The sequence below is a fragment of the Budorcas taxicolor genome, chromosome 12 (genome assembly GCF_023091745.1).
Source record: "Budorcas taxicolor isolate Tak-1 chromosome 12, Takin1.1, whole genome shotgun sequence".
Taxonomy (NCBI): Eukaryota; Metazoa; Chordata; class Mammalia; order Artiodactyla; family Bovidae; genus Budorcas; species Budorcas taxicolor.
The window spans coordinates 83,602,668-83,618,816 of record NC_068921.1 but is presented as its reverse complement, the minus strand read 5'-3'; the positions used below and the strand labels follow the sequence as shown (position 1 = coordinate 83,618,816).

Here is a 16,149-nt window from a genome sequence, read left to right as displayed (position 1 = left end):
AGCGAGAAGTAGCCGCCGGAGGAGCCGAGGAAGGAGCAGCGGGCGGGGGGTGGGGAGGAGGCGCCGGCGAGGCGCTCCGGCCGCAGTCCGTGGGCAGCGGAGACGCGGCGAGCCCCTGGCCGGGGACAGCGGGCCGTCCTCCGCGGGGCCATGGGGACCCGCGCCCTGCCCGTGCCCGGCTGACAGGCGCCGCCACCCCGCCACCTCCGCCGTCGCCTCCTGCGCCCGGCCCGCCGCCGGCCACAGCCGCGCCGCCGCCTCCGGGCGCCCCTCTCCCCCCTGCCTCCCTGCCTCTGCATTGTCTCCCACTCGACAGAGGATGGGGTCGGCGGATGCTTAGGTCGGAAGCGAGTCCTGCCTCCCTCCGAAGCCCGGTAATATTGATGTAGGCAAAGAGCGAGAGGAGCGAGGGAGAGAGAGAGGAAAGGGAGGAGGGGAGAAGGCAATCGAACCCCTAAGTCAATGCATATTGTGGTGACACCGGCGCCGGAGCCCTCGCGGTGGAGTCGGCCAGGGCTGTGCGCTCCCAAAATATGACCAGGGGTGCTTGGATGTGTCGGCAGTATGACGACGGATTAAAAATCTGGTTGGCAGCACCCCGGGAGAACGAGAAACCGTTCATCGATTCGGAGAGGGCTCAGAAATGGCGACTGTCTCTGGCCTCTCTCTTGTTTTTCACAGTCCTGCTCTCTGATCACTTGTGGTTCTGCGCCGAGGCCAAGCTGACCCGCGCCCGGGACAAGGAGCAGCAGCAGCAGCAGCAGCAGCAGCGGCAGCAGCGGCAACGGCAGGAGCAGCGGCAGCGGCAGCGGCAGCACGAGCCGTCCTGGCCCGCGCTCCTGGCGAGCATGGGGGAGCCCTCGCCCGCCGCCCAGGCTCACAGACTCCTCTCCGCCTCCCCGTCCCCCACCCTGCCCCCCTCCCCGGGAGGCGGCGGCGGCGGCAAGGGCGGCCGAGGCACCGACAGCCGGGGCAAGCCTCTTCTTCCAGGAAACTCTGCCAGACCCGCGTGGCGCCTGGAGACTTGTTACCCGCAGGGCGCCTCCTCGGGCCAGTGCTTCACGGTGGAGAGCGCGGACGCCGTGTGCGCCAGGAACTGGAGTCGGGGGGCGGCGGCCCGGGGGGACCAGCGGCAGCAGACCCGGGGCCCGCCGCAGCCAACTCCGCTCTGGAACTTGTCGGATTTTTACCTTTCGTTTTGTAATTCCTACACACTTTGGGAGTTGTTCTCCGGGTTGTCCAGTCCCAACACTTTGAACTGTAGTCTGGATGTGGTGCTCAAGGAGGGCGGTGAGATGACCACTTGCAGACAGTGCGTCGAGGCTTACCAAGACTACGACCACCACGCTCAGGAGAAATACGAAGAGTTCGAAAGCGTGCTGCATAAATACTTGCAATCGGAAGAGTACTCGGTGAAATCGTGTCCTGAGGACTGTAAGGTAGGAACCCGTGGGTTTTTTTTTCCCCCCTTCCTCGCGCTGTTATCTCTGTGTGTGTTGGGTGGAGGTGTCTTCTAGAGTTTTAAAGTCGCTTTTTGACTCTGGTTTTGTTACTTAGACCATTGTTTTTGTGGTTGTAAGCGCCTGACCTGCTGCTTGACTTGGGACTCTCTTGTGAATTGCTGGTGGATCAGTGCCTTCTGAGAATCCTTGAAAGATCAGGAGGACTCTGGTCTTCTGAGATGATAAAGCCAGTGCTGTAACTATCTCTTAAAGCTACAGAGTTGGTTCAGATTCTGCCACTTTTTTTTTTAATGTAATTTGAGTGAAGCTTCTGAGGAAGACTCTGATGGGACTGCATACTGGTGACCACAGCTGAAGTCAGAACAGGCTAAGACAGGGATGTGCGGTCTGGCTTATGGACCTTACACATGAAGTCTCTCATAGTGACAAGTTAAGCCGGTTGCCCGAAGAGACAAGAGAAAGTGTTTGTGATTGTTTATGTGGGAAGAACTAAAAGTGTTTTACGTGTTTTCCAGGAGTAATTCTGGTTGTTTCGAAAGTTTGGGGGCCTACCTAAGTGTATTTACTCACATGAGTTTCTTGTTTTCTCTTAGAAATGTGTATAGCTATTGATCAGAAGCTCAGTATGAGTAGGAAATTTTGATTATGTATCTGGTGATAACTGATCAGTGTTAGATTATTTATTAGTCACCTTATGTAATTAGCTTGAATTTTCAGGATGCTCTCAGGAAGTACTAATTGGCAAATTAACGCCATGACTAAAAAATACTGAACTCATTAATAACATATATTATGTTCAGCCCCTTCCTGTTGAATATAATAATGGCTGTAAACCTTGCTGATTCACAAAGGAATAGTGTATGCAAGTTTCTTAAGAAATGGCAAATGTGACCATGGGCACATGTCCTAGTAGAAGTGTTGCTGTCCATGGTGCTGAAATGAGATTTGCTCAAGAGCTCCGTTGAAGATGAAGATACTGCAGTGACCTTTTAGTAGGGGAAGAAATGATGGCAGAATCTCAATAAACCTTGATGTTTTGTTCCAAAGGTAATTTCTTAATGCAACAGAATAGTATTGCTTTTCAAAAGAAATAATCCGCCATATTGTCTCTCTACCTTTCTCTTCATCACACCCCGAACCTCCCCTAAGGAACACAACAACGAGCCTCCTTTGCCTCACTTGCTGGAAAAGTGTGGTCAAGGGCAGTATGGATCAAAGGGTTCTTGTGATGCTTTCACAGGAGAATTGGCCTAAGGGATTCCTACTTAAACTGAACACAGTTCAAGGGCTGTATTGATTAGTTGTGCTTTTGACAACTAAGCTAAACTAAAACTAAGCTTGCTTTGCCAACATTCTTTAAGACCAGAAATGTATCTTCTTTGCAAATAATGATATTGCATTTGCAGCAGTAATTTAGAATGCTGTTTCATTAGATAAATGGATCTTAAAAGATTTTATATATTCTTCTTAACCATATGCCTGGGAATTAATCTTAATGGAAGAAGTTACTAATGAATGACTAGTATATTTATTGCATACTTATTTATTTTGACAAGATAATGTTTCCTCAGAATTGCAAGGAAATGGATCTGTATACTAATTTAACTACCAGTAAAAAACTTGCAAAGGTTTCAGTATATTTATGTTTAAAGTGATACCTTGTAATAATCTGAATTTTCTTGCTTCCTTGAATGTAAACTCTCATAGAAATTTCTAGTTACTTCAGTTTGCATAGGCTCAGTATTTACAAGGTAGTCTACATTGTAGACTACAGAATATTCTTAAATAAGTATGTCAAATTTATTTTATTTGAAAATTCACATAATAAATATCTATACATATATGTATATATAAATAAATACAGACTTTTCTCTTGACCTGAAATAATTATCAACTTTATACTTATATCATCATAGCTATAAGGTATAGTGTAGGTTAAATGAATATGTAATGTTATGAACTACTTCTGGATTATGTTTCATATAAAGTAGTCATTGTGAGCTATATACACAAAAGCACATTAAAAAAATCTTAACTCCTTTTAGAAACATTTCTTCATACTGAAAAGTAAACACAGACATTTGAGGTTTTCATCTCCACAACACAGGATTTATTACTTGTGATGCCTTGAGCTATTTTTTGGTTGGTTGGTTGTCTGTTGGAAACACTTGACATTTATTCCAGGATAACTGTTTTCACACAGTTTCAAATTTTGGGTGCCGGGGTTAGGTGTGTTCAGTGTGTGTTCTTGGTTGATAATTTACAAATCTATTGATTAGATCCTTAGCTTAACATACAGCTTCGTTATGATTCTGCAAAACTGTGATCACATCCACATACAAAGTATATTACTTGATTTAAAATGCTATTGGTGGTCTTTGAAGAATGTATCTGAGTTTCTTTCTGAACACTTTTACTTATTTCAAACATGCTTATAATTATGAAATGATGTCTATCTTCAGGGGCAATGTTCAAGATATATAGTTCATGCAAAATTTTCTACCTTTTAAGGTTAATGACAAAATCTTAGGCTACATTAAAAGTAAATGCATTATATTTCCAGAATTGGTAATATATTCATGAAAAAAATCTAATTCAATAGTTTCTTAATATATTTATACATTTATATATAGGATATATGCTATAATATTAATTATACAAATAGAATTCATACTTTAGAAGAATTATATTAATTTTATAATACCCATGTATAATTACATGATTAGTATAGTGACTTCCAAACTTTAAAAGTTAGGACATATTATTGCCTTCTAGTTTTATAATTGCTTCCATTAAACAAAAAATGCCACATTCCATATAGGTATGCAATTAAAATGGACTAAATTTAATTTTTATTGAACTTGACTTAAGGGACTTCTGGACCATTATAGTGAAAAAAAAACCCTTAATAGTGACTTAATCAAATCATATTGCTTTGGACCTGTAGTCATTGGAGATCAAATATAGCTTGGATTTACTTTAGTAAAGGTTTATTTGCAGTATATAATAGAAGTCATTTACGCATGCAAGAATATTTTTCAATATTCTTAGAGATAGCTGGTTTAACTTTTAAAATAAATATATGCGTTTATCTGGGAATTAATTTATGGTAAAGAACAAGAGCTTCTGCATATATCATTTAGACTATAGCATTCAAGTAGCAAAAATTATGACAGTAATTCTTCTCTGAACTTTGCAGTTTTATTCTGAATAATGTTTTTGACATACAGAAAGAATCTGGCAAATCTGCAAAAGTCTTCAAGATGGCTGGCAATATTAAAAAATACACTCTTCCAAGCATAAACAATTACAATGTACATTATTAACATACACTCTTCCAAGCTTAAACAGTTACAATGTACATTATTAACATGCCTTAATTTTTGCTTAGTTGTTTTTCTTATGAAGATTTAAAAAAACTATGCCATTCTTTAGCTTCTAGGCATTCTTGAAATTACATATTATAAACCTGAAATATTTGTCCATGTTATATTGTCCATTATAAACCTGAAATATAAATGTCCATGTTACAGGTAAACTTTTGTTACTAATAGTTTTATTCCTCAGATGGTCAGGAAAAGTGAGTTTGAGATTAGATTCTAATATAAATCACTGTATCACTGTATTTTAATTCTCTTAGAATAGATTCTAATCCTTATACTGTCAAGAATGTATGCATTCTTATACTTTTATTTCATAATTTTATGCTGCTGCTGCTGCTGCTGCTGCTGTGTCGCTTCAGTCGTGTCTGACTCTGTGCGACCCCATAGACGGCAGCCCACCAGGCTCCCCCGTCCCTGGGATTCTCCAGGCAAGAACACTGGAGTGGGGTGCCATTTCCTTCTCCAACACATAAGTGAAAAGTGAAAGTGAAGTCACTCAGTCATGTCTGACTCTTAGCGACCCCATGGTCTGCAGCCTACCAGGCTCCTCTGTCCATGAGATTTTCCAGGCAAGAGTACTGAAGTGGGGTGCTAAAGTAAATTATATTGCGTATTTTATTTAACAGACAATGATCAGAAGAATACTCTGCTAATGTTCCTCATATGTAACAATTGTGATACTCAGAGCTTTGTGTATCGTTTGCAGAAACCACTCAAAAACATTAAGCAGTTTGAGGATGTAAAATTTGGTTACATAATATGTAGTTTAAACAAAAAGCCATTTTAAAATTTATTTGTTTTAATGTCATACACTGTAGATATTTTAAAATAATTTTTAAGGAAATAAAATATCTAACAGTTTTTTCCATTTAAATATTGTATATAAAATATTTTGCTGTAACCAGTTTAGTGCTACTGTATAGATTATGACAGTATCCAGAGTGTGGAATACTTCTGGAAATAGACCTCTTTTACATTCTACCACTGTATGATTTTCAAATCATATTTTTATAACTGAATCTCTTCTCTGCTATATCACACAGTGTAACCTTCAGATGGTCACTTTAACCATTAATAAGGCCATTTATGAGGTCAAAGCCACTGTTATAACTGTTTATGACCAGATTTTTATTTTTAATATTTTTGCTCCATATAAAAATGGGGTGCTTTATAAACCAAGGAATGATTTTGATTGCTTTATAAACCAAGGAATGATTTTTTAAAAAAATTCTGACTTGTAACTGGGTCAGATTAGTAGCTATATAGGGCATAACCACAAAATTTTCATAATTGCTGTTATACATTGGTTTTAATCACTTTAATTAGATGAGATTGGTGTCTGCATATGCAAGGTGAATTAAAGTATAAAGGAAGAAAATCAAATCCGTCTCATGCTCCCCCACAAATGAATCAGAATGCATTAAGGTGTATTTTGATACTAGATTGACTGTACAAAAACAATCTATAGATAGCTGTTTGAAACGCAATACTATTTAGGTTTGCATTATTGACCTATTGCTTCAATTTCTATTCCCCATTTCCGTTTCAGGCTTGGTCTTCTGTGTCAACCTCACGTTGACTAGGCTCCAAACATGTCATTGTTTGCTTTATGTTGACTTACACTGAAAAGATGTTTCTTCAATATCAGTTAATATTTACTCTAGATCAGTGGTCCTTTGCATTACAGCAGAAAATCCTGGGAATCTTTGAAAATACACCCAGCCCGAAGAGATTCTGATTTCATTAGCCTGACTTGCGTCATGAGCTTGGGGTCTTCCAGTTTCCCTGGTGCCGCGCAGCCTAGGGTGAGAACCGCTGTTCTAGTTGAGTGGCGAGCGGAGTGGAAAGACCTTTGAGGTCCTGCGCCTCTGTAATACACAACCTCATTGGTTCAACAGATGAGAAAGGAACTTACATTGTTTCTAAGTGGTAAAGGCAACAGGGTATGGTCACGGGTAGGGGGAGCGGAATACCCTGTGGCTGGGCGGAGGGAGTCAGATGAAACACGAACTAGCTGTGTGCGAGGTTTAGGGAACGTGCCAAGGAAAGAACATGGAGAGAAGGGTGCAGAGAAGACGGGAACTTTGAACATTCAAGGATGGGCCAGTTGGCTGTGGATTTTCTGTCTTTTGGCCAGAACTGAGTCATTATTCTGTTGTTCACTGATGGGCTGAGCACATGAGTGCAGAAATTAGATGACTGTCTCTCTGTGAGACGACCAACTATTTGATTAGAGGAGCCTCAGCCTCCTTACTTTGTCTCTAATTTTAGCTTGTATAAATGGCTAGAATTTACACTTTTTCAAAAGTATGCATTGGTTTTAAGAGAAAACATTTCGGCTTGTCATAGTATTTCATGTGGTTTGGTTTATTCTTTCTTCAACTATTTACTTTATTAAACCTAGAAAATTACTAATTTTTTTAATTGTTCTTTCTCCATTGTGATGACGAGCCATATCTCCTCTTTTACTTATTCCTATCATACTGGAAGAATTAGTCGACATTCATACAGTGTTGTGAAGGTACAAGGTGCTAAGTGGACACAGAATGCTACCACACTTAATTTAGGAACTCATTTTAGAGGGATCTTATCATTGTTCTGTTTTGAAAGGATTGTAATATCATCACATTTTATTTTTTTATTCTTTAAAAGTTTAGATTAGAAATGCTGTGAAACACTTAAATTACCTTAAATTAATATGCAATAAAAACATTACAATCCATATAATGAAATTTCAGTAATAAAATGTTTTAATTTCCTTCGATTCTTTAAAACTGAAAACAGGAATTCACATCTGCCTTTCTTTGGTAATAAATAGTTAATGATTTATACTATGTATTGTGTAGAATGCATGAAAATATTTCCTTCTTGGGTGTTTAAAGTGTTAAAAGGTTAGTAGCTGATTTTCCCTCTCTGTTTCTACATAGAGTCATTTATTAAAAGAAAAAGTTGTAGATGCTATTACGCATGGTAAAAAAAAAAATCCTGCAAAAAAAAAATGCAAGTTTACTAGTGTTTAAATTCAGTTACTGACCTTAGCAGCAGTAGTAGTATATCTACATGTATGTGGAATGGGTGGATGCAATAATTACTTCTTTAGAAATACATGGGAATTGTATATGTCAGATGCTCTGTCCCTCTTGAGAAGGAAATTGGGCTCTACTCAAAACTGTGAGTCCTCACCCTTCGATTTCCTCTTCTTCCTGTCAGCGTGCCCTCTTGCTTTCATCTGGCTGAATCCTCTCCTGGCATCTGGAGGCTTCACTCCCAGGGCCTGTGTCCCATGGGAAACCCAGAGTTCAGAAATCTTCCTTCTCTGCATTTCCACTGCCATCAGGAATAATCAGTCTCTTTCCTACTGAACTGTCACTGACTTAGTTTATTTGGGGAAAAAAAAATTGAACTAAGGTTTAAATGTATGATCATGACAAAGTATTGGTTTTCTCAGAAAATGATTGGAGTCACTCAGCAGTTTAAGTGCCAGGACGAGCTTCAGTAGTAGCTAACAAGTTTTAGAGTTGATTAGAAGTCAGGAGCTAGTCTAATTCATTTAATCATGCCGTCTTTATAAGTTCTACCACGTATTTTACAGATGAGTAAAGTGAGGACATAAAGTTAACTCTTCCAGGGTCAAGCTGGTAGTGTTAAAGGTCAAGCTCACTTCCTCATCTTACCGTGTTTCCTTTTTTCTCTTCATTATGACCATTACAGTCATATTGAGTCAGTTCAGTTCAGTTCAGTCGCTCAGTCGTGTCCGACTCTTTGCGACACCATGAGCTGCAGCACGCCAGGCCTCCCTGTCCATCACCAACTCCCGGAGCCCACCCAAACTCATGTCCATTGAGTCAGTGATGCCATCCAACCATCTCATCCTCTGTTGTCCCCTTTCCTCTTGCCCTCAATCTTTCCCAGCATCAGGGTCTTTTCCAATGAGTCAGCTCTTCACATCAGGTGGCCAAAATACTGGAGCTGCAGCTTCAACATCAGACCTTCCAATGAACACCACAGTTCCTATTGAATAGTGAAGAGATAAGTATATAAATCCACAAGTACTTTAAAATTTTTCATTTTTCATTAAAAGTGTTTTATAGATGATATAGCAAGCTATGATGGCAGAAATTTTGGAGTCCTAGACAGCTGGAAAGAAAGGCCAAGAATTCCAGGTTCATCATTTCAAAGTCTTGTTGCGGGGGTGAGGGGTTTATGACTATGAATAAATGGTTTGACTATCAGCAGAACACTTAGATTTCCATTTCGAGTGGAGCAGAGGAAGGATATAGATACAGTTTTGAAGGGAGGGAAGCAGACTTTGGAAATCTGTAACAGTTCTTACACTGAATTTGTAAGTTTAGTAAGATATAGTCACATTTTGTTTAACATTTTTTAATAGCCATCCAATTTTTACCATAGTGTTTTAAAAGATGTTGAGTTTATGAGTTGAGAATTGTGTACATATTGCCTAAAATCTGTAATAGTTAGAAATCTTAATATTTATCTAAACTTTATTAGCCCTTTATATGCCCTCTTTCTGAATACAATCACACTGAGGGGTCAGGGCTTCAGTGTGTAAATTTGGGGGGACATAATTCCACTCACACATTGAGTAAGCTATATGGCAAGAGCTGGAGGAAATGCCTCTGGAAAGATATTAGTGCTCAGTTGTGAAGAACTGTGTATCCCATGGTAGGGGCTTGAATCTCATCCTCTATGTGATATAATATCAGAGAGGAATTTTAGTCAAGTGATTTACTTGAGATGGTTTGTTTTCCAAACAAAGCAAGCTTAGCCCTGGCAGCAGTATGTTGATAGGTTGGAAGAGGGTGAAGTGATGCCAGAAACTAAATTTCAAATTATAGTTTATTTCAGTTAGTCTAAATTTAAATAACCCCAAGTGGCTAGTGGCTACCAGGATGGAGAGAGGATTCTAAATGACTGTGGTGGCTATGGGAGGAGAGAAGAAAGCAAGATTCAGGAGACTTTTCTGAGTTCTAACTTACTAGTTGCCATGTAGAGGAAGGATTTGATTCAGACTTTAGGAAAGGTGATATTCTGGATGTGGATGCGTGTAATGAGAGCAGATCCGGGAGGAAGAACACATTGGGGTTGAGATTAGTGAAATGACAGGAGTCCATTCTTGGAGACAATGCCAGCAGGAGATGTCCAGTAGATAGCGTATCATATAAGTAGGGCCTTCGGTGCGGTATCTACTCTCTACGTGTGATGTGGTTTGATCTAGGAAGCTGTGTGCAGAGAGTAGATGATTTCACAGAAGCAGATTCCATGGAGAGAATGTCAAAGATGAATTCTGAGGAAGAGCCACGTTAAAGGGTCTGGGCAGAAAAGGGACCAGAAATAGAGACTGAGAAGAAACAGGGGATGAGAGTGAAAATGGGAGGGTGAGAACAGAGAGAGGATGGGGGAGGGTGGGTGGGGAGGTGGGAGGGGAGGGGCCGAGACGGACGGAAAGGAGAGCATCTTTCGAATGTGAAGATCTGAACAATATAGGGAGGAGCTTTAAGAAGGATGTAGAGTCAGTCAAGGGTGTCTTATGTTTCAGAAAGAGCATGTAGGATGAAGCCTAGACATAGGTCACTGCATCTGACAATGAAGTCTTGTCGAGCCTTACAAGACTAGCTTCAATAGAATGACGAAAGAGACGTCAAATTGTGATGCGTTAAGGAGTGAGCTGGAGTGGAGGAAATAAAGACTAGTTTGAACGATTCTTCATTAAGTTCAGCGGTGAAAAGAAAAGGGAAATGAAAAGGCGGGAAGATGTGAGTTTAAAGGAATAAATATTTTATGATGAAATAAGCATTAGAATATTTGTAGTTTTTGATCTGGGACCCAGATGGGAGTATGATATTGAAAGTATCACTTTCAGAAAAAATTAGTGAAGGCCCCAGATCCCAAAGGAAAGAGGACAGGCTCTAATTTATTGCTTATTCTCGGGAAGGAGGGAGGTTTTATCTTTGTACATTGTGCTGTGCAGCTAAGATCCTTTGTTTTGTTGTTTATATTTTAAAGAGGAACAATGGTTTAATTTCGGAATTTCGGACAATAAGTACAATTGTTATCTTGAAAATGCTTAAATAAAGTAGAGTATTCATTTTCAAATAATAGAAAATAATTATTAGCTGTAAATATGAGATCATAAATAATTATATGTGTCACTGTGAATTATTTTCTTTAGAAATGTGCTGTCCTGGGGTTCAGTGACATATTTATAGAGTCCATGGAATTAAATATGGCTATCTCATTATCTGGTTTCTTCAAAACTATTAGTATGTTTGATAGAAAGTTCTAAAAATAGAAATTAGTTTTAAACCTAATAGAGAAGTATAGTAAAATAGTTACAAGAAGTATTGAGGATAGACTGGGTTCAACTCCCAGTTTCATCTCCTATTAATTATATGACATCATGCAAATTACTTAAAATAGGGATCCTAGCACCTCTTTCATAAGACAGTTATGGGAAGAAATCAAGAGACTCCCATGCTTGTTGAAGTATCTAACCCATGGCTTGATGATGCCCAATAAGTAGAGGCAGTTCATTAAAACCCATGGGGAAAAAGCCCTAGGGAAATCAGTCAAATTGCTTCACTTGAGATCTCATGTACATTTTCAGGTAAGCAGCAGTCAATTATAAGCGTTTTATAAACAGACTTTGTATTTTGCATGATAAACCTGATTTTACTATGTCTACATCCCCTCTGCTTCTCTGGAAAGGTGACTAAAGGTGAGTCTTTACAATGAAACAGAAAACAAAAATTCAGCTAAAAACAAAATTCAGGGTGAAAATGTTGCATCCCTAAAGCTTGACTCTTCCCCGTGTTATTTCAGATTAAAAATAAACGTGTGCTGGGTTTTGGACTCAGTGGATCCTCTTAGATTACTGCAAAGGGACTTGAGCCCTTCCATGTACAAACGCTTGGGGGAGCACACGTGGAACAGCCATGGTAACGACCCTCCATCTCCTGGAAGCCTTGGGGTGAAAATAATCTTGGGAGAAATTCTTTGTTATGTAGTTCGTCAGGCACTGCAGAGTCTCCTGTGCCTCCGAGCTCCGTTTTGAAAGTTGGAGCCCTTTGCTGACCCCTCTAGCTCCTTGTCTTCGTGGTCTGTTTGGGTTGCCCCTGTTGTCTTCCGCTCGGGCCCTCCATTTACACACTCTGCCGTGCTTAGTGCTTTTATTACCTGGGGGGGAGAGGAAGTAGAGTTAAAGGTGGCCTCGGCGTGTGGACTAGGGCTGGTGGACGAGGCCCACGTGGTGGGCGCCCAGATACGCCAGACTGAGCGGGGTAGGCTGGAGGACTGCGAGCCGTGCTCGGGGAACGGGACATGGTTGCCCTCAGAAAGAAAAGGCGCAGCAAGGTTCTTTAACTTGATAAAAATTGCCGTTTGGAAGCGGGGGTCTTGCTTCAACAAATGGGTTAATTAAGGCTTGGAGAAGGTAGGAAGTGTGCCAAAGTTCTCACAGACAAGTGTGGCATAGACAGGACGCAAACCAGTAGTATCCGGCTCTTAATCTGGCCTCTGACTTTATGATAACGTGCTCACTCTGCCACAGATCATTGCTCATCTAGTTTTTTTTTTTTTTTAATTTTTTAGGGGGAGAATGTGGGTGGCTGACAGCAGGAGTGGATAGAATATAAAGTTCTTTGGCACATAAGAGAAATTATAACTTCTTTCATCCAGTTTTTCTGTTGCAGCAGCTGGGTGTAGGAGAAGAGCATAGGCCTAAAAGTCAGAAACACCTAGATTTACATGGCTGTTCCAGCAGTTCCTGCAAGATGTGGATACTTGCATCTCCACGTTGAGGAGAGAAGGAATAGGTATATAATAAAAAAGGTAGCTGGCGAGGGAGTTTCCTGGTGGCCTAGTAGTTAGGATTCCGGGCATCACTGTAGTGACTTGGACTCTATCCCTGATTGGGGAACTGAGATCCTGCAAGCCATGAGGGCAAATATATAAATATAAATATAAATATAAAGATATATATTCAAATATATAGTGGACGGTGGAGCTCCCAGCTGTTCATCCAGTCTGCGCTGGGAAGACAGGATGGCGTCACCCTGCAGAGCTCGCCCGACTGTTAGACGCTGAGCTGATGGGAAACATTGACAAGTTTCCTTCTGACCCAGTCATCAGTCTCTGACCAGAGCTGTCCTGGTGCAGATCAACTCCCTGATAGAGACTTTTGACTTGTTTTCCATAGAGGCATTTATAAAGGCACTGGTGATGTATTTAATCTTGGGAGTCACAGTGACCCTAGATAAGCAGGAGAGTCTGTCGGAAGAGAAGCAAGTATTTTTAAAAAGGTGAATCTGAATCTTAAACCATTAAAAACAAATAAACAAACAAAAAAACCCCACAGAATTTCTCCTTCTCCTTAGTGAAAATGAGACAGGTCACTGTGGGCCGTTAAGCAAGGAGTTGTGGGCACCCGCGCTTTCTGAGGCAGTGGCGTCATGTCAAAACCCAGGTGCCATCACGTGGGGAAAAAGACCACAGGCAAGTGCAGGTGACCTAGCTGTCGGTGGAGCTGTGAGGCTTACATCTGATTAGTTTTGTAGAGGGCTGGCAAATTATGACAAGTTTCAGATATGTTCAATCTGCCCCCTGGATTTCCTAAATATGTATTGAAAATTTAGAAGTCACTTATGAAAAAAAAGGAGCGCTTTCCTTATCATTTCAGTATAGACTTTTCAAACTAAAGGTTCACTTTCATTTGATATGTCTGAAAATTCCAGTGAGATGGAATCCAAGTCTGAGTAAACAAAATCCGTGTCAGCATAGTTTGGCTTCTTTGATGAATATAGATTATTTTCAACTGGCATAGTTATCAGCTGCTCAGTCATGGACTTGATTTCTCTGTTCGATTAATTGGCTATTTAAAATTATTAAAATAAATGATTCAATCTTTAGGTCCTTGTATTTTTTTGATCATATGACTTAATGGATAGACTAGGCCAACCGTGTATATGCTGCTTCACCTACAAGGAGTCAAAGCAGTTATTTATCTAAATAATTTTTGACAAGAGCGAGCATATTAAAAGAGTGACCAAACTCTTTTTGTTTGTTTAGTCTTTGAGAAATAATTTATTTCCAAATAACTTAAAAATCTGGAAAAAGTTAACAAGATCCTTGAATATTTGTAAGTCTCAAATCTGTAATTTTATGTTTCATGCATCATTAAGTGATTGAACTTTTCATGACAAAAATCTAAAATGGTTCCCTGAGGGCAGCAGAGTTGATTTTTGATAATCTTCAATTATTTCATGAAGGTAGAGACTTTAAAAGGCCTGATGAAGAGTCAGTTTTAACATGGACAGAGAGGCTGGGCTTTGCCCTAGTTGTGCTGTCCAGACGGCAGCATGGCAAATGTGCCCAACTCAAAGTTCACTGACCGTTGGTGGTGGTTTAGTAGGTAAGTCGTGTCCGACTCTTGTAACCCTATGGACTGCAGCTCGCCAGGCTTCTCTGTCCATGGAATTCTCCAGGCAAGAATACTGGAGTGGGTTGCCATTTCGTTCTCCAGGGGATCTTCCCAACCCAGGGATCGAACCTGAGTCTCCCTCATTGCAGGCAAATTCTTTACCAGCTGAGCTACAAGTTAGGTTCTGTATTGCAGTTTCTCCAGCATTGCACTCTAATTGGATGGATGTTTAGGTTTTTCCACAATACCCACTTTATTTATTTATTTATAAAAAATTTTTATTTTTACTTTATTTTACTTTACAATACTGTATTGGTTTTGCCATACATTGACATGAATCCACCACGGGTGTACATGCGTTCCCAAACATGAACCCCCCTCCCACCTCCCTCCCCACAACATCTCTCTGGGTCATCCCGTGCACCAGCCCCAAGCATGCTGTATCCTGCGTCGGACATAGACTGGCGATTCGATTCTTACATGATAGTATACATCTTACAATGCCATTCTCCCAAATCATCCCACCCTCTCCCTCTCCCTCTGAGTCCAAAAGTCCGTTATACACATCTGTGTCTTTTTTGCTGTCTTGCATACAGGGTCGCCATTGCCATCTTTCTAAATTCCATATATATGTGTTACCCACTTTAAACAGATAAATGCGAAAGCTCAGCAGTCCAAATTTGCATTTCTTTACCACTTGTTTATATTAATAAAAATGAAAACAATATAGCTAAAGGCATTCAGCAACTTACTTTTTTTTTTTCAAGTCAAGACTAGATTTTGTTGTAGATGAACTATAGAAGAGTTAACTCATGATAGATATTGTCTGGGCTTCCCTGATAGCTCAGCAGGTAAAGAATCCGCCTGTAATGCAGGAGACACATAGATATTGTTTAGAGAAAAACATTTTCCCTTCATCTAAATATATTAGTTTATCTTAATGGCCTGACATTTGACATACACGTGACCAGGTGAAGGTGCTGCAAGAGACAGAGGCAACACATGATGGTTAATGGAGTCCCCACTCCCCACTTCCTGTGTGACTGGCTGCAGAGACCAAAGGCAACACACAGCGGTCAGTGGAGGTCCCCACTTCCTGTGTGACTGATGATCAGAATTTCTTTTTGTCTGTGTAATGTGGCCTCCATTCTGGGCTGTTTTGTATGACCCTGAGCCTTTTCTTATTCTCCCGTTTTTTTCCTTCTTTTTCTCCTGTGACAATATATGATGCATTTAGTGTAGTAAATTATTAAAGAGAGTTTCCCAAGAGGCTGTTCAGCTCAGTTCCTCTGATTTCTCCAGTTAATGGTGAAGGGCCGTGCTCAAGGCTGCCAGTGTTTGCTTTGGATTTCAGCAGGTGGATCAGAGGGGCCAAAAGACTGTCAGGCCTGAAGAGAACACACCCATTTTCTCAGTGATCACAGTGGTTATTTTAATCTTCGCTGCCATTCAGATGTATTAACGGACGCTGCATAAAGAACATTTTAATAACTTAATTTGTAATCATCGCCTCTGGGAATGCACTTTGTCATACGGTTTTTGGTGCTCTATAGTAAAAAAATAGTATAAGGACGAATGAATATTTTCCTTTAAAAACAGATCTTTAGTGGTAACTGTTCTTAGATAATTTGAGCACTATTATTATATGGCAGTAGTAATTTAGGCACTGAGATAAAAGATATCCCACAGTGCACCTAGTTAAAAAAAGAATAAATAATCAGATGCTTCATCATGTGTGACTCACATATGGACATGAAAAAAATGTAAGCACTTTATATATAAACAGGGTACTTACTAACGTAAGAGAAGGAAGGAATATGAGGGAAAATCCAGGAGAATACTTGATTTTCTTTTTCTAGGTACTTGT

The 16,149-nt window shown here is 40.4% G+C and overlaps 1 protein-coding gene across 1 annotated transcript in view; it reads left to right on the top strand.

Moving 5' to 3' along the window:
• The first annotated feature begins 533 nt into the window (after positions 1-533).
• NALF1 (NALCN channel auxiliary factor 1) overlaps positions 534-16,149 on the top strand; it is a 610,127-nt gene continuing 594,511 nt past the window's right edge. The window contains exon 1 of the mRNA XM_052650287.1: positions 534-1,439. Coding sequence (XP_052506247.1) covers positions 534-1,439 — 906 coding nt within the window. The remainder of the gene's footprint in view (positions 1,440-16,149) is intronic.